Source organism: Corythoichthys intestinalis, chromosome 9 (assembly GCF_030265065.1).
Source record: "Corythoichthys intestinalis isolate RoL2023-P3 chromosome 9, ASM3026506v1, whole genome shotgun sequence".
NCBI lineage: Eukaryota > Metazoa > Chordata > Actinopteri > Syngnathiformes > Syngnathidae > Corythoichthys > Corythoichthys intestinalis.
In genome coordinates this window covers 47524085-47542778 of record NC_080403.1, presented here as the reverse complement: position 1 = coordinate 47542778, position 18694 = coordinate 47524085, and the positions used below count along the sequence as shown (strand labels likewise).

The 18694-nt window shown below is 41.5% G+C and overlaps 1 protein-coding gene across 1 annotated transcript; it reads left to right on the top strand.

Moving 5' to 3' along the window:
- The first annotated feature begins 205 nt into the window (after positions 1-205).
- LOC130921646 (keratin, type II cytoskeletal 8-like) lies at positions 206-3333 on the top strand. The gene is made up of 9 exons (XM_057845774.1): positions 206-698; positions 1271-1479; positions 1563-1623; positions 1701-1796; positions 1883-2047; positions 2117-2242; positions 2676-2896; positions 2976-3031; positions 3112-3333. Exons 1-9 carry the CDS (start codon positions 294-296, stop codon positions 3258-3260), a joined length of 1488 nt encoding a protein of 495 aa, XP_057701757.1. The 5' UTR covers positions 206-293; the 3' UTR covers positions 3261-3333.
- Positions 3334-18694: the final 15361 nt, after the last annotated feature.

The following is an 18694-nucleotide window of genomic DNA, read 5'->3' as shown; positions in this document are numbered from 1 at the left end:
TGTCTCTGTTTATTGAAGAAAGAAAGCATATTTTAGATGTTTTTCAGGACTGGCAAGTCCTGTTATTCAGAGCCAGAGGCATGTGGGGGGTGGTGTGGGTGGGAGGGAGTCGAGTTGGCCAGTAACAGTGAGAGCACAGGTTGTAATAGGGAGGGTCTTGAGTCCACGCCTGTCAGCTCAGCTTGGACATAAAAGCATGCAGACCTTTCAGTTCGACACTCGGAGGGACTTGACTCTTTTTTGAAGGCTGCAGATCTTCAGTTCTCTGCCCCCTTGACCACCGCATCTACATCATGATTTCCAGGAAGTCCTATTCAGTGGCAGGCTCCAGCAGTGGGTCCAGACGGTCTTTGGCAGGACCCCAAACCGGCTTCAGATCCAGCTACACTCTCAGTTCTTCTGCTGGTGGTGCTTATGGCGCTGGTGGTTTTGGTGCTGGTGGTGTTGGTGCCGGTGGTTTTGGTGCCGGTGGTTTTGGCGCCGGTGGTTTTGGCTCTATGAGTTCTAGCTCAATGGTTGGTGGTGGTTTTGGAGCTGGAGGAGGCTTTGTGGCACCACCAATTACTGCAGTCACAGTCAACAAGAGTCTGCTGACCCCCCTGAGTCTGGAAATTGACCCAACCATCCAGGCTGTGCGCACCCAGGAGAAGGATCAGATCAAGACACTCAACAACCGCTTTGCTTCCTTTATTGACAAGGTTGGAAATTTGGATTTTCATTGACTTGATCACCACTGAAATACAGTTTTTACAGTATAAAAACACTGGAGTCGATTGGTTAGCACATCATAGGCACCATCTCGCATAAGCTGTATAAGGTGAACAAACTAGGTTTTACTGTAGGCCTCACTTTCAGCGGGTTTCAGGTGATCATTATTGCAGGAATACAATTATTGGCATCTGTTTTAAAACAGCAATAACACTATAAAAAGCCTAATAGTTACTGTTTTTTCTGCTATTATGCCTATCAAGTTTAAGCATATGACATAAGTTGCAGCAACTGATAAGAAGGTCTACGTAAAATAACATTAGTGCAACAGTAGGGTGTGGTTATTCACGTATAGAGGCTGAATTCACAGCCACAGTGGTAAAGGTACAGCCTTCAAACTTGATGGATAATGCGAAACCAAACAAAATGTAAGATTTTAAAACCATTGTCCGTTAGAATAAAGGAATTTTGTCAAAACACTGGTAATTCACGATATACTCTAAGGGAATGTGTAATAAAAAGCATACAATTCTGTGTTTGTGTGCTTTTTTTTCCTCCCCAGGTCCGTTTCCTGGAGCAGCAGAACAAAATGCTGGAGACCAAGTGGAGCCTCCTGCAGGAACAGACCACCACCCGCTCAAACATCGATGCCATGTTCGAAGCCTACATTGCCAACCTGCGCAGACAACTCGATGGGCTGGGTAACGAGAAAGTCAAGCTGGAGGGAGAACTGAAGAACATGCAGCTCCAGGTGGAGGACTTCAAGACAAAGTGAGTTCCGAGACATATTTTTCAAACTTAATTTGAAGACAATATTGGGATGATGTGGTGTGTAAAGTCTCCTTTTCATTTAGGTATGAGAATGAAATCAACAAGCGCACAGGTGCAGAGAATGAGTTTGTCCTCTTGAAAAAGGTAAAAAAATTAATGTGTTTTTAGATTAGATCCATTTCTTAAAAACATTTTCTGATTATTTCTTAAAATCCTTCCAGGATGTTGACAATGCCTACATGAACAAGGTGGAGCTGGAGGCCAAAGCCGATGCTCTTCAGGATGAAATCAACTTCCTCAGAGCTGTCTATGAGGCTGTATGTCTACTTACCACTTGCTAATTTTGCCATTGTTTGCATCTGTCTAAAGACTTGATTGTTTGCAACAACGTGTGGTTTTGTAGGAACTTCGGGAGCTGCAGTCCCAGATCAAGGACACCTCTGTCATTGTGGAGATGGACAACAGCCGTAACCTTGATATGGACGCAATTGTGGCTGAAGTGAAGGCTCAGTATGAAGATATCGCCAACCGCAGCAAGGCTGAGGCGGAAAACTGGTACAAACAGAAGGTATGAGCAATGCTGACCACTGTTGCTTTATACCACAGACTTTATATCATTTTGTATTTTTCCCACAAGTATGAGGAGATGCAGAACTCTGCTGGACAGTACGGTGATGACCTTCGCTCAACCAAGGCTGAAATTGCAGAGCTGAACCGCATGATCGCCCGTCTCCAGAATGAAATTGAGGCAGTAAAGGCACAGGTAATGATAAGTTACCTAAAGATGTTTAGGAAGTTATTTCAGTAGAGAAAGGCCTTGTTTGGGCTGGTAGCCAAAATCCAAGGTAGGATGGCTATTTTGTAGTCTTAAGTCCTAAAACACAGAAATCTATTTTTAGTGAGACTGGTTGAGGTAGTTTCATATCAGATATAGACAAGATATTTCTCGGTCTGAACAGCTCAGATTGGTTTTTGACTGTTCATGTCAATTTATGCTGTATGACGCTTTCGTTGCCACAGTAACATGTCAGAAGTGTCGATAGTGTGGCCCAGTCTGAAGAGGCCCAAATCTTATTTGGACACTTGATAAAAATTGTGTGAACAGTCATCCCTAAAATTCAGATTTGAGGAGGAATCCGACTGGAATAAGTCATGCCTGCAGTCTGAACGCAGCCTTTGTGATCACCTTTGTGCAGAGGGCTTCCCTAGAGGCCCAGATCGCAGAAGCTGAAGAGCGCGGTGAGTTGGCAGTGAAGGATGCCAAGCTCCGCATCAAGGATCTGGAGGAAGCCCTTCAGAGAGCCAAGCAAGACATGGCCCGCCAAGTGCGTGAATACCAGGAGCTGATGAACGTCAAGATGGCCCTGGACATTGAAATCGCCACCTACAGGAAGCTGCTGGAAGGAGAAGAGTACAGGTAGGGTAAACATTAACTAATATCTGTATAGATTCCTGAATCATGCAATCATTCATTAAATCGATTGATCAATCCACAGACTGGCCTCAGGACCCTCCAGTGCAACTATCCATGTGCAACAGTCTTCCGGTGGTGGTAAGTGTTCCCACTTCTACTGTCATCAAGCGTTTGCACTCAAAACTCACAAACAGATGAAAACATGTCCTCTTCTTCAGGATTCTCCAGCTCCAGCGCCGCTGGTGGATTTGGTTTCGGTGGAAGCAGCATGGCGGGGGGTTATGGTGGCAGCAGCATGGCCGGTGGTTATGGTGGTTCTGTCACAAAGTCCAGTGTGTCTACAACCAGCTCCAGAAGATACCTTTAAGAAAGAGTGCAGTCCCTCTTGCATTGTCTGTATCAATATCAATAAACAGACAACGTGGTCTAATAATATTGTCCCTCAGTAGAATATCATTCATAACTATTGTAGAGCTTTTATCTAAATCAGGCATGAAAATGCGTCAGGGGTTAAAAAGGTGTGAAGGGTGTGGAGGAAATATGTTCCGGTACACTGTACAATCCAACAAAATATTGAGCTCTGTCGACCCACACTGTGTTTCAGCAGGGCCGTGTAGAGACCGGTGGAGGGGCGGGTGCTCGTACATCAAAAGGGGCACATGAACAAGTATTTAATACACCTTACAACAACAGAACTTTAATTTTGACCAGCTTTAAATAATAACTGGCTGACTGCAACATACTTTAATTGGGAGGGGGCAACAGTTAATAGAATTTAACACTGTCATCAACACTTTCTGGCTGTGACTCAGTCAGTCTGCCTCTTTTCTTCCTTCAGCCTCTGCATCAAAACTTCCTTCCTCAACTTGTTGTTCATCTGAGAACAAACTACATCAGATGGTCACTGAGCCACCAACAGCAGTTTTCTCAAAATTATTATTTAATTATTATCCATATTTAACTACTCTAGCACCTAATAATTAACAAAGCAATGACATAAAATATTATAGAAAAATAACATTGTAGCTTTGTTTATAATTGCATTTTGTACCCAACTATCCTTGCAAACTTATTCTTACCAAGTGTGCTGTTCACCCTGCTGATGAGGTATCCACTGCATTTAGCAGCCTCATCCGACTCCTTTTTTTTTTTTTTTTTTTAAATCCGTCAATCTCCTTTCCTTACGAGGCAAGTCTATATAATCAAATATAAATCTTAAAAAAAAAAAAAAAAATCAGACTCCCCGGTGGCTTTTATTTTTTTTAAGCTTTCTTAATTTCTTTCTCTGTCAATAACTATGGAGGAAGATTTCTGTCTTTATTATTCAATTAAAAAAAAGTTGCTTCCATCAAAAACAAAGTTGCTTCAATCAAAATATATATTTTTAATCCCAAAAAATACTATACTTTACTGTACTGTACTATGATACTTCTGGAAAAAAAAGTGAAAAAATATGTCTTGTATATGTATCTTTTTTCCAATGTTAAATCTGAGTAAATACATTGAACACGCACACAAAAAATGGGGGGGGGGGGGGGGGGGGTACTTCGCGGTTTTCACTTACTGCGGCGGGTTCTGGTCCCCATTAACCGCGAATAACGAGGGATCACTGTGGAGTTGAAGAGGCTTATTTATCATATTTAGTTTTATTTGCTCTGATGGGTAGTTTCAGAACATAGCTGTCAATGTACACTTTGGACTTATATTTGTTCATTTATGTTCGGCCACTTATTCATTTCCTTATGATTTAAAATTTTTTAGCCAATTTTTGCGCGATCTTCAAAATATATTCCATTTCACTCTGTATAATATAAATCATTTGTACTTATCTTTCTGAATGTATGTTACTTATATCTTTGTTATTAAAAAGCAAAAAGTAAATGTTAACATTCACTTTAATTTCAATATGCAGCCTATGTTCTTAAGTAGTTAAAATTGAGAATTGGCATTTAGTATGTGAGGAAATGAGGGAAAATAAAAATTAGAGATGGAGGTCGGGGTTATTGTTGTTTTTGTGAACTTTTATTTTGCAAATCATTTAAAAAATAAGTTTTTGTATGTGTTATAGAAGTAACTGTACTAAAACAGTTTTCTTTGCATTTCAGTAGTTTAAGAGGTTTGGGGACCCCCCCCCCCCTGAAATAAATAAATATATAAAATTTGGCTACCTTCACGTCGGGGAGTTCCGGCAAGAAATTCTAGCCACTTTCACCCTTGGTTAATAGGTAACACTTTATTTGACAGCGTCATAAGACCGTCATAATTATGACATGACACTGTTATGGGCATTGATGAAGGCTTATGACAGATATCATTATGTGTCATCCAGCAAATTTTACCACAAACTCCATTTATGTCCAGCTCTGACGTTTTACATCCATTTAAAAGTGCCTGTAGTTAGCTGGGATAGGCTCCGGAAAATGAATGAAAAATGAGTGTTTAATGGTTTTAAACATACCCATTATAAAACAAAACAATTGGATGAGAAGGATCATCAGCATTGTTGCCTTAACAATTTCAAGTGTAATGTAAACTATTATCTTATTAGTTGAACTTGATGCAAAAAAAACCCCTGCATGCTTTCTTTGGCCACAGCCTGTACACCTAAACTGACATTTAATACAGTGAGTCAAGTATTATTTCACCAACATTTTATTGTTGGATGTGGTAAGAGTATGCTTTGTGTGGAACGATACAGTATCACATTGAGGTAAAGATCTGATATAGTATTTGCTTGAGAATCCAATTCACACCCATGGTTAATTGACTAAAAGCATCATTTTAGCAAACAGTTTTAGCATTGGTAGAGTGAATAATTTATTTACTTCTTATATCAGAAATTGCTTTGCATGAAATCAAATATTTAATATTGAAACCAAATTATTCATTTGCACCAAAATAGGAGTTTGACAAAATATCGAAATGTTGATATATCGTGAAGGGAAAAGCTACCATCATCGCACACACCATATAATTGTTTGCATTCGTCTAACACATTCATCGAACTATTGTTTCCGCAGACTCCACTACACGCCCTTTGACACAGTAAAGTGAATCGCCTTTTCCGGGCTAATGAGGGGGAGATGAGAAAAAATGGTAGTTTCTCGTAGGCACCGTCTAACTGTTTGCATTACTCTAACACACGTAATATAATTAATCAGGAAATAGTATTATTTTCATATTTACGGTAGGACTGCACTACTAATATAAAATAAATAGCACACCATAGTTTAATGAGAAGAAATAGAGATACACAATGCCGTCTTATCACAGAACCCCAACGCATGCGTCACAAACAAGATTGACGCACCAACTCTTGCAATGAGCTCTCCCAGCAAACTCCAAGGACAAAGCGCTTTGTCCTAAAACAAGTACAGCCAGCCCGGACAACAAAGTTGATAGCGGGCGTCCCATCCGCGCACGAACCTAAGCCGCCCAAAACCGGCCACCGAGGGGAAGACCCAAAAGCAACGCCCAGACACACCTTCGGACACGCCTTCGACACGGCCCGCTTCAGCAAAGACTTTAAAAAGACTGGACACTGAGATAACACAGATTTTTGCTGCTCGGTAACATGTAGCCTTGTTTTGGATCCAGAATTGTCCCTCCGTCGTCTGTTTTTGCCTTGTTTTTTAACATTGTCGACGAATAAATTGTCAACCTGTTTTCGGTGAGTGTTCTTCAAACTTTTGAAACATGGAGTCAGTACAAAGGGTTAAAAATAAGAAGAGAACGCGCAAAGTTCTGCCTTCCCAGTTGGCGCGCGCGGGGGCAGCATCAGCAGAGCGGCACTTTGTTAGGCGGTCACTGTTCCTGTGTGCCTTGGCCGGGGGGGCGAATTTCAACAATCGTGATAACTTGTATCCCAACAGGTTATCGATATGCTCTTCCCAAGATCGAAAAATCATATTAAATAGGATTCACTGTCTTTCTGTTCATTTTAGGGAATATACAGATCACTTCCTGTTGAGTTTTACTCACTGCCTATTCATTTGGGGAGATCCCTGGGTCACTTCCTGTTCTGTAACCCAAAAAATCAACAGGAAGCGGCACATAAATGCCCCCATGGGTGGGTGTTCGCGCGGCAGGCAGATGGGTGGGCGGCTGCGGGGGGCGGGGGTTGATCGGGGCCCTGTTTGGGGAGGGGGTACATCAGCGTTGCCTCCTCACGACAGGACCCGCCATTCCCGCACCTCTTTTAACGCACCACACACATCATACTCCACGGGGGAACTCCGCCAAGGGGCGGTGTGATGGGCGGCTGGGTTGAACCTCCATGCAGCGGTCCCACTGTCCCAAGCCGAGCTCTCCTATTTTAATGCATACACTGCACTACCCTACCCACACAATCCCATTACAGTGCTGGGTGATGGCTGCCAGTTGGGGACCTGGCAGCCGGAGTAATAGGGTGTTAGGTGGGTTCCACACTTTTTCTGCATGGCGTGGCTCCCGGGGCGTGGCCTCCTTTCTGCCTGGGCTGCCGACCGCGGGATTGGGGGGAGGTCGGGGCTCCAATCTCGCGTCGGCCCTCGGCGGACCCTCAGCACCCTCCTGCCTTCCTCTCTCTTCCCTGCCACGCCCTGCGGTTGGTGAGCCGTCGAGGGTCCCACGGTGTTTTGCGCCGGCTGGGGGGCTGTGGCTCGTGGGCCGGGTGGGCGGGCAGTAGCGGGGTGGGGGTGGGGGTTCGTGGTGCGTCCCCTCTTTCCATCCATGAAGGCCGGTTGATGAGGATGCAGGTGGCCCGGGGTACCACACTGGATCCCTGGGTGGTGGCAATGGCCCCATTGCTGGGCTGCGGGAGGAAGGATGGGCTGCGCTGGCTCACCCCCCCCCCACACACTTCTAGATGGGCTGCGGAAGGGCCGGGGCCCTGGGGTGGAACCTACGCGTCATCTCCATTTGTCTGCGGGACTATCACATGTTAGATAGGACTCACGCAAGACTAGGTGAAATTAACACACTCAAGTAGGAAACCTCGGTGTCAGGATTAGCAAAGAGACAGCATAGAATAGGATGCCACCATACTCACACTCACAAGGGATTAACACAAATCCTGGGTTCTAGACCACATGGCTGATTTAGGTACACTTCCAATCACTTATCTCTCAGACAACCCCCTCCCTTTTCCTTGGTTATCAGGCCCCCCACATGCTGTCAAACGGAAATACGATACCTCCAAGATATTCCTAGTTAGTTAGCGTAGGCGATTAATGTATTTCTTGTTGTTGTTTGTGCTTTTTCTGTCCCTCTCTCCCTCTTTTCTTTTGTTCCCCCATAGCCCCTTTCTGTTCGCTGCTTTCTCCTAATAAACGAGGTACGTTGAATGATCACAATGGTTGTATGTCATACTCCTATGTGATACATTGAAACTGTTAGTTTAGACAGGTAAAAAAAAAAATGCCCCCAAATCAGCAGGAAGTGAACCAGAATTCTCCCAAAATCAACAGGAAGTGACTGAAAGTCAACAGCATATGACCTGAAATGCCCCTAAATTAGTCAATGGTTGCCATTGACTGCCATAGACATATACGTCCAATCCGTTTGAAGTAGGGTTGTTCCGATCATGTTTTTTTTTGCTCCCAATCCGATCCCGATCGTTTTAGTTTGAGTATCTGCCGATCCCAATATTTCCCGATCCGATTGCTTTTTTTTTGCTCCCGATTCAATTCCAATCATTCCCGATAATTTTTCCCGATCATATACATTTTGGCAATGCATTAAGAAAAAAATGAATAAAACATTGACGAATATATACTTTCAACATACAGTACATAAGTACTGTATTTGTTTATCATGACAATACATCCTCAAGATGCCATTTACATTGTTAACATTCTTTCTGTGAGAGGGATCCACGGATAGAAAGAGTTGTAATTCTTAAAGGATAAATGTGACTTTGTATATTGTGACTAAATATTGCCATCTACTGTATTTGTTGAGCTTTCAGTAAATGATACTGTAGCCATTTAACTGTTATGCCCAAATGCATGATGGGAAGTGCAACCATGACTGTGCGTAGTGGCACCAATTGATATATCTTCTCTGTGTTGGGAAATAACATAGGGTGTTAAGAAAAAGATCAATTACTACCTTTCTTCTCCACATTGCTTCTCACGATATTTCTAATTGTTGAGAGAGGGATTGTAAGGCTTTAGCCAATTAAAAAAAGGCTCCAAAGACTGCCAAAATTCACTCTACTCATTTTATGCTGCCTTTTTGCTCTATATACGGGTAAAACGGCGCCTTTATAGATTGAACGCGACAATGCGTGAGTGGGTCGTGCAGCGCATGCGTTAATTGCGTTAAACGTGATTAATTTTTAAAAAATGAATTACCGCCGTTAATGCGATAAATCTGATAGCCCTACTTTAAGCCAAAACTAAAGACTCTGGATGAGTGTAAGACATTTTGCGTGTAACGTTAAATACAATTAGAAAACGATTTAATTAAAAAATATATATATTAAAAAAAGGCATGTCCGATATTTTTTTGCCGATTCCGATACTTTGAAAATTATGTGGTCGGACATCTTTAGTTTGAAGTGGGAAGGATGGCACCAAATGAATGAATGTTACTTCACTGCATATAGACCCTACCCACCGACGTCACAAAATCACGTGCTCACTGTATGGTTCCGCCCCCTTGTCCGTCATTTTGTGTCTGTATTATCAATGGTCTCAATTGATCGAGCAATTTATAATGCATTACATGGAAGACCCGGTGCTTTCGGATGCCGTAAACTCACTTGATGCGTTGCATAAAAGGCGTTATGTGGATAAGCTTCAGTTTATCCATTCGCCAGATCCATATTTGATGCCTAAATCGATGTTTTTCGACCCGCTGTCTCCGCCGTATTTGCCTGACATCTGCTAGCTACCCTGATATGTACAACTATCTTGTCCACACAAAATCAGCCTATTCTCACGAAAGTTTGAAAAACTTTAAGAGCTTGGAGGCTTATAAATACTTCGTTGCTGGTTGGGTGAAACAGGTCCTCGTCCACGAAAATTCGGCAGGAATCTATCTTGTGCTTGGAAAGGTGAGTTACGAAATTTTCAATTCAAAATCTTTTGTTATTGCTAACATCCACTGTCAAGTCTAATGTATTTCATGTCGTTTGTCAATGGAGTTAGGGCTTTTAATGTTTTATGGTTTAGCGATAGCACTCTCACTACATACATACGTGTATGTTGTCGGCGATTAGCCTAGCAATGATCTTAATTGTGGTTGTCAGCCCAAAACCCTCTAAATATATATTAAATGCATCTTACCAGATATAAAATGACTACTACATAATCTGTGGTAATCGTTTGGAGCCCAGTTTTCTCGTCGAATTCCAGCAGCCCATCTCGCTCTCTTCTCTCCGGGTCTCTCGGAATCCGGTAGAACTTCAAGTCTCTCCGTCTTCTCCGTGTATCTTCTCTGTTATTGCAACCGACCGCCACACACGCCTTCACCATTTTGATTATTAATGTTAACGAGCAGAAAAACACGTCGTAAATTGGAGGAATGTACGTAGCCGTAACAGGTAAACATGATGTGTTGACGGACAATTGGGCGGCACCAGTCAGGAGGAAGGAGTTGTGATGTCACGTGGGTAGGGTCTATAGACCTTTTGTGGCCATGGGTGGTAATGCAAATGCTACTTTTGAAGGAATTGTATTAAAAATGCAGACAGATCTAAAACCATTTGAAGGGAAACATACTTGTTGTGTTGTTGGGTCATGTCTGCTCAGCCAATTTGTAGATTGAGGGTCATAAATAAATATATTTATAGAAAGCAGCCACTGTGCAGTGATAGCAAATTCTAAGATTTGCTTCACCAAAGTCTGTCGAGAAAATGCTAGCCAGACCTACGTACATTGAAAACTACTGGAGGGGAAAATGATTGTGTGGCACGCGGGTGTGGGGCATTTGCTAAGGATGGGGCGGTAGAGAGGTGAAGACAGGTTGTTGAGTTGAAGGCATGCATCAGTGAGAAAAATGATTGAGCCTAGAGAAAAAGGAATGGTGCTTAACCCCATGAGCTCTGATACGTGCAAAACAAGAGGGAAAACAAACTACTACTGGGATTCTTACAGTAAAAACCTATTCTACATACACATCGAGCACAATTTAGAGCAACTGCTATTAGAGGATGGAATGAGATTGATATTAGGGCATTCAATTCTTACACATCAAAGTCATAACATCGCATGCAATGAAAAAATGTGGTATATAAAAGGAAAGAATAACTGCAATTATTGTATTTAGTTTTTTGCATAAGAAATGAGGTCATATTTGAATAATGGCCACCAAGCATGAACCTGTTAACTGAAATGTCACATGTAAACTGAATAAATGCAAAACACATATATATTTCATCTGTATTCTCCCTTCTCTCTTCATTTACTTCATTCTTCGCGTTTAACTGGTTTTGTGACTGACTTAATGTTGTGTTATACCACCCCCTATTGTTAGTTAAGAAGACACACGGCTGCCTGAGCTGAGCTAGACTTCCATAGCGTACCTCAGTATTAGGAAAAAGCTGTTACACTTTGAATGCTTATGACAAAGTCATAATACTGTAACAAACTTGACACGACCCCGTCACGAATATGAATAAATGCTTATGACAGATGTCTTTAAGTGGCATTCAGTAAATGATGTCACTTTTAATCCAAAGAGGACACTGTTTAAAAAAAAAAAAAAAAAAAAAAGGGTTAAATGCTGGACTTCTGGCCGGCCACATGTGCAAACCACGACCCATCCATCTTCCAAGGAAGTGGGCATTCAACCCTGCGACATTTTTCTTTGGGGTTGGTTGAAAGAACAAGTCTACTCACCCAAACCAACAACTTTGGAGGAACTTGAAGGGCGGATACGTGAAGTTAAGACTTCCATCACACAAGAGTTTCCTGTGAAGTCAGAAATGAATGAATAAATGACTATGTAAGGGACTATATATTATCAATGTGTATAAAACTCTACAAATGCAGGTTATCATTTCAACATTATAGTTTGAAACATGTAAATAAAGTAAATAGTAATATAAATAACAAACATAAAATCTCATATGATTCACGTGTCTTTGAGTGTACATACACGCATACATAAAAGTAAATAAAGTGTACATAAATATGATTTTTGAACTATTTTATTCTTATTACAAAATACTCATAAAAAAATTTAATAATCCGCCATGTACTGAGGGAGCGAAAGTTGAGCCGCGAAGGAGCAAGGGATCACTATACTGTATACACTGCTGGCCAAAAGTATTGGCACCCCCACAATTCTGTCAGATAATGTTCAATTTCTCCCAGGAAATAATTGCAATTACAAATGCTTTGTTCGTAATATCTTCATTTATTTTGCTTGCAATGAAAAAACACAAAAGAGAATAGAAAAATAAAAATAAATCATTATCATTTTACAAAAAGACTCCAAAATTGGGCCTGATAAAAGTATTGGCACCCTCTGAAAATTCATGTGATGCTTCTCTAATTTGTGTAATTAACAGCACCTGTTACTTACCTGTGGCACATAACAGGTGGTGGAAATAACTAAATCACACTTGCAGCCAGTTAAAATGGATTAAAATTGACCCGACCTCTGCCCTGAGTCCTTGTGTGTACCACATTGAGCATGGAGAAAAGAAAGACCGAAGAACTTTCTGAGGACTTGAGAAGCAAGATTGTGAGGAAGCATGGGCAATCTCAAGTCTACAAGTCCACTTCTGACCCAGAGACATAAAAAAAGCCAGGTTGGAGCTTGCCAAGACCTACCTGAGAAAGCCAAAAACATTTTGGAAGAATGTTCTCTGGTCAGATGCGACAAAAGTAAAGCTTTTTGAGAAAAGGCATCAACATAGAGTTGGGAAATAAATGAGGCCTTCAAAGAAAAGAACACGGTCCCCACAGTCAAATATGGCAGAGGTTCCCTGATGTTTTGGGGTTGCTTTGCTGCCTCTGGCACTGGACTGCTTGACCTTGCGCATGGCATTATGAAGTCTGAAGACTACCAACACAATTTGCAGCATAATGTAGGGCCCAGTGTGAGAAAGCTGGGTCTACCTCAGAGGTCATGGGTCTTCCAGCAGCACAATGACCCAAAACACACTTCAAAAAGCACTAGAAAATGGTTTGAGAGAAAGCACTGGAGACTTCTAAAGTGGCCAGCAATGAGTCCAGACCTGAATCTCATAGAACATCTGAAAATGGCAGTTTGGAGAAGGCACCCTTTAAATCTCAGAGACCTGGAGCAGTTGGCCAAAGAAGAATGGTCTAAAATTCCAGCAGAGCATTGTATAAATCTCAATGACGGATACCGGAAGCGGATGTTCGCAGTCATTTTGTCTAAAGGTTGTGCTACCAAGTATTAGGCTGAGGGTGAAATATTTTTGGCCAGCACTGTACATACATAAAGGTAAGTAAAGTGTGCACGAATATGATTTAAGAACTATTTCATTCTTATAATAAGGTACTTATAACAAAATTTTAAAATTCGTGATGTACGCAAAGTACCGAGTCATCACTATATACTGTATAGTGTGTGTGTGTGTGGGGGGGGGGGTGCTTGCGTGCGTATTTAAACGCAACATTTTCTATTTTTACTGAGGCACAAATTTGAATTTCAAGCTATGAAATTGTAAGATGGAATGTATTAATGCTTTTATAAGGCTTTTGGAGGCTTTCTTGTTTTTTTTTTTCATCTCACATGTGCAGATTAGAGGATGGTTCGCTGACAGCATGGAATAGAGTTTCATCTTTTCTGGGTGAACAGCAGGTGACTGCAACGTTAGGGAAAGCTTGGTATGAACTGGACTGCTTTGATGTTAAAACGGTGTACTCTTTACATTGTATGGTCAATCTTAACTGCAGTAGAGTCTTTTGCAAACATTTCACTGTAAATATGTTGACGACAAGGGACTGACAGTCTAATTTGAAGTTTCCAGCTTTGCCAAAAGTTATTAGTAGTTTATGTATTTTCTTAACAGCCATAGAACTCATACAGTGAATTGAATTAATCCATTTTAGGACAAGACAAGGAGGCAGTTTAATGAAGTGAACTTTGAGTAGCAAGTGACAAAACATTTTCGATTCCACACCGTGCTTTGGTAAAAGTGGAAGAATTGTATCCTTTCTCCAGAAAGAATAACATCACACACAAAAAAGGCAACTGACAAGGTACTCCTTGGTGTCCAGCTGAGGCTCCGGGGAAAGGGGACTAACGCTGTGATTTGTCGCCCTGCTGTGGCGGGCACATGCGAAACAGATAACTGACGTCGGTTGGAGGCGGCCGGAAGTTGGACCTGAAGCTATTCTGAAGCTTTTTATCACTTCAAAGGATTTACTCAGTGGGAACTTCTACCTTGTTGAGCACACCAAGGGATTTGTTCTGTTCCTTGTCGTCTTTGTGAAACCCATTTTCCCTCACCACCTCTCACTTTAGTCGCAGGTCTATCATTTGGGCGACAATGTTTTCTGTCACATTTTTTTCAATGGAACCTCGGACTTTAAAGCACTAATGTGAAGTAAGGTTGGCCAACCATGTTTTTGAATAATATCAATGGCTAAACAGTTATAAGCATATTTTCGTTATCTTTTTTTAACGAAACCCTTCCAGATTCTTTGTTCAACCCATGGGAACGCCCTTGACAACGAAAATGCTTTTCTTCGGCAATCTTCGGAAATCTTCGGAAATTACGTCACACCTAGAAGTGCGAGGGAAGTCCGCCATAGAACAGTATTGTTTGTTGCATTGCTTTTCAGTAAGATGCCACGGCGGTGTGTGGCGATGTTTTGTTCTCACTCAAACGAAAAGTTGTATGAGTGGCCAAAGGATAGCAAGGCACGTAAATTGACATCTTTCGTTCGCACGAAGCGAATGAATTTCACGCCATCATCGAGTAGTGTTCTCTGCTGCAAACACTTCGAAGATGCCTGCTTCCTTAACCGGTCTGCTTATGATCAAGGATTTGCCAAAAATTATGTGTGATTTTTGGATAGATGACTGATGACTTTGTCAAAGCAGAGCTGCCAACTGTTGTGGAAAGAACAGTATAAGCTAGCGACGTTAGCCGAAAGTTAACTCGTGGCAATCCCCGATCATAGTTGTTGTTGCGTTCGCTAGGTTAAGCGTATTTAAATTGTGCGTCATCTACGATCTTGTCTGAAAGGGTTAATCCACTGTCAATCGGGAAAGGGGTGTGGATGTGCATATAAGCGGGTTGGCGTCGCGGTAATTCACGGTCACGTTGCAGTAAGAGAACCACACCGCCGGTGAGTTAGTGCACATTTATTTGTATTTGTATTACGTATTTCCACCTTCATGCTTCAAGCATTGCATTGCATTTGTACGGTTCGGCGTTTCTTTCACGGTGATCGCTTGATAGCCTTTTAGTTTGTGTTTTACTGTACGAGAGCCACTGACAGGTGACAACAACATGCGTGTTGCTTTTAATGTCTGGCAGCGAATCAGAAAGCGCGCAGGTCACGCAGTGAATCATGGGAAATGTAGTCCCTGGACAACACTGAAGTGGTGCTTTGTAATCTGGTCGCTTGTGTGAAAAAACTACATTTCCTCACGCCATTAGACGACACTTCCTGTCCAGAGAGCCCAGAGCCGTATTGTACTGTTAGCTCCATCTGTTAATAAAGAAACAAATTTGTCAGCACGTCGTGTGTTTGATACATTTGTAAACAAAAAGCTCATAACAAGACACTATGCACGATCCGTTTAAGAGACGCTGGAGTAGTAGGAGGCGAGGAGGAGATTAGCGAGAAGCAAAACTTCGCGGTCGAATGTGGCGGCAGTCCACTATTATTTTGTTTTCTTATTGTTGCCACAATAAAGGAGAGAAAGCCATGAAAAACTCATCTCCTTCTTTTCCCCCAACGTTTTTATGTTATTATTTTATATGCACGAGAGCAGCCGGATCTGCCAAAATGAAGATGAAGTCTGATTATTATTTTTTTTAACAATGTCATCAGATAGACAAAAACATAAAATTATGTGCAAATGCCTGCATCTTCAAATCATGAAAATAATAACAGCCTATATTTTACCAATCTTGTAATCTCAATGGGTCTTGTATCCATTCCATGTCAGGTCGTCTAGGCACATTGTTTGCATCCTGATTAGCGTCTGGCTAATACATGTTAGGTCCAACATAAAATTCCAACCTCCTCTTCTTCCTCCAACTCTTCAAAACTTGGATCTCCTCCCTTGTGCTCGATCTATCGCTTATATCGCTGTTTGAATCATTGTTTGAAGGGCATTGTATGGCGGCCGTATGGAGCGGTGCCATCGCTGTTCCCGGTGTGACGTATCACTTCCGGGTTCATCCTCTTTCAGGCTCGAGATTCGGAAATGCGATTATTTTGTCAAATATACAACAGATACATTATTTTTTCATGCTTTATTTGTTGGACAATGTTTAATTACTTTAATTGTGACCCTATTTGGCATGTTATGAAATTACTTCACATTACTACTTTAAGCCTCGTAGGCTTTAATATGCCACAATTTTTCTCTTTTCCTAAAATATGTTACATGAAACACATAAAATATTGCCGTTGATTTACAAAATTATAATATTTAATACATGTTTTGACCTACAGAGGGCGCTATGTTTTATGAGCACAATGGACAGTTGGGGTGATAATGTAGTTTGTCACTGTCACTAGACGAACACTACAGTTGGTCTGCAATTCCTTCCTACGCGGCGAGACATCCAACACATGCGCACATTGATTAAAAGCAGGGAGTATTTACTATTTGTGTTTTCATTGAGTCTTTTATTACCTTTTCATTGCCTCAAATACCTTTTGCATGTGTTTCCCTCTCTTACTTTTAAGCATTTTGTTTTCTTGTGGTTGCTTTAAAGCTTTGTTGATCTGTTGACCACATTAGTCACACAGCGTATTTAAACCATCCTCATTTGATATTACTACGTTTAAGTATTTTCTTAAGGCATCTTGAGGTTCTGTCTGTATGCATGTAAACAAAACAAGCTGAAAGCGCACAGTAGTACTTTGGGTGTCAAATTCGCCTTTGTATATGTTTCGCGATGTAGCACATTTTGACAGAACACCCGTTGTTTTTTTCTTACTCTCGTCTCATCCTGTCTTTCCTGTTCATTTTGCCTTTGCTGCTCGTTTTGTGAAATATCGACAGTGCTGTCATGCTGATTAATGTTCCTCTCGGGTTCAAATTGAAAGGGCTGAACAGATGACATGTTTATGTCGCGAGAGTCATACTCTGGAAGCCCGGCAGTTTAACCCAGTGACATCACCGCCCTGTGACGTCAACAACGATGGTGACCTACTAGTTAAACAAATTTTACAAATTGTATAAAAACAAAAACATCAAGAGGGGTTGAACATGAAATTATTTTTTACTCATAATAACCAGGGGTGACATTGGCAAGAATTTCTTGCCGAAACTCCCCGACGTGAAGGTCACCACGGAGCCAGAAATTTTATTTATTCATTTTTCATTCAAAATTATATTTTGATTTGCAAAATAAAAGTTAACAAAAACAGAAATAACCCCAACCTCCATCTCCTAATTTTTATGTTCCCTCATTTCCTCATATACTAAATGCCAATTCTCAATTTTAACTACTTGAGAACATAGGATATACAGTGCCTTGCAAAAGTATTCGGCCCCCTTGAATCTTGCAACCTTTCGCCACATTTCAGGCTTCAAACATAAAGATATGAAATTTAATTTTTTTGTCAAGAATCAACAACAAGTGGGACACAATCGTGAAGTGGAACAACATTTATTAGATAATCTAAACTTTTAAAAAACTGAAAAGTGGGGCGTGCAATATTATTCGGCCCCTTTACTTTCAGTGCAGCAAACTCACTCCAGAAGTTCAGTGAGGATCTCTGAATGATCCAATGTTGTCCTAAATGACCGATGATGATAAATAGAATCCACCTGTGTGTAATGAAGTCTCCGTATAAATGCACCTGCTCTGTGATAGTCTCAGGGTTCTGTTTAAAGTGCAGAGAGCATTATGAAAACCAAGGAACACACCAGGCAGGTCCGAGATACTGTTGTGGAGAAGTTTAAAGCCGGATTTGGATACAAAAAGATTTCCCGAGCTTTAAACATCTCAAGGAGCACTGTGCAAGCCATCATATTGAAATGGAAGGAGCATCAGACCACTGCAAATCTACCAAGACCCGGCCGTCCTTCCAAACTTTCTTCTCAAACAAGGAGAAAACTGATCAGAGATGCAGCCAAGAGGCCCATGATCACTCTGGATGAACTGCAGAGATCCACAGCTGAGGTGGGAGAGTCTGTCCATAGGACAACAATCAGTCGTACACTGCACAAATCTGGCCTTTATGGAAGAGTGGCAAGAAGAAAGCCATTTCTCAAAGATATCCATAAAAAGTCTCGTTTAAAGTTTGCCACAAGCCACCTGGGAGACACACCAAACATGTGGAAGGAGGTGCTCTGGTCAGATGAAACCAAAATTGAACTTTTTGGCCACAATGCAAAACAATATGTTTGGCGTAAAAGCAACACAGCTCATCACCCTGAACACACCATCCCCACTGTCAAACATGGTGGTGGCAGCATCATGGTTTGGGCCTGCTTTTCTTCAGCAGGGACAGGGAAGATGGTTAAAATTGACGGGAAGATGGATGCAGCCAAATACGGGAACATTCTGGAAGAAAACCTGTTGGTATCTGCAAAAGACCTGAGACTGGGACGGAGATTTATCTTCCAACAGGACAATGATCCAAAACATAAAGCCAAATCTACAATGGAATGGTTCAAAAATAAACGTATCCAGGTGTT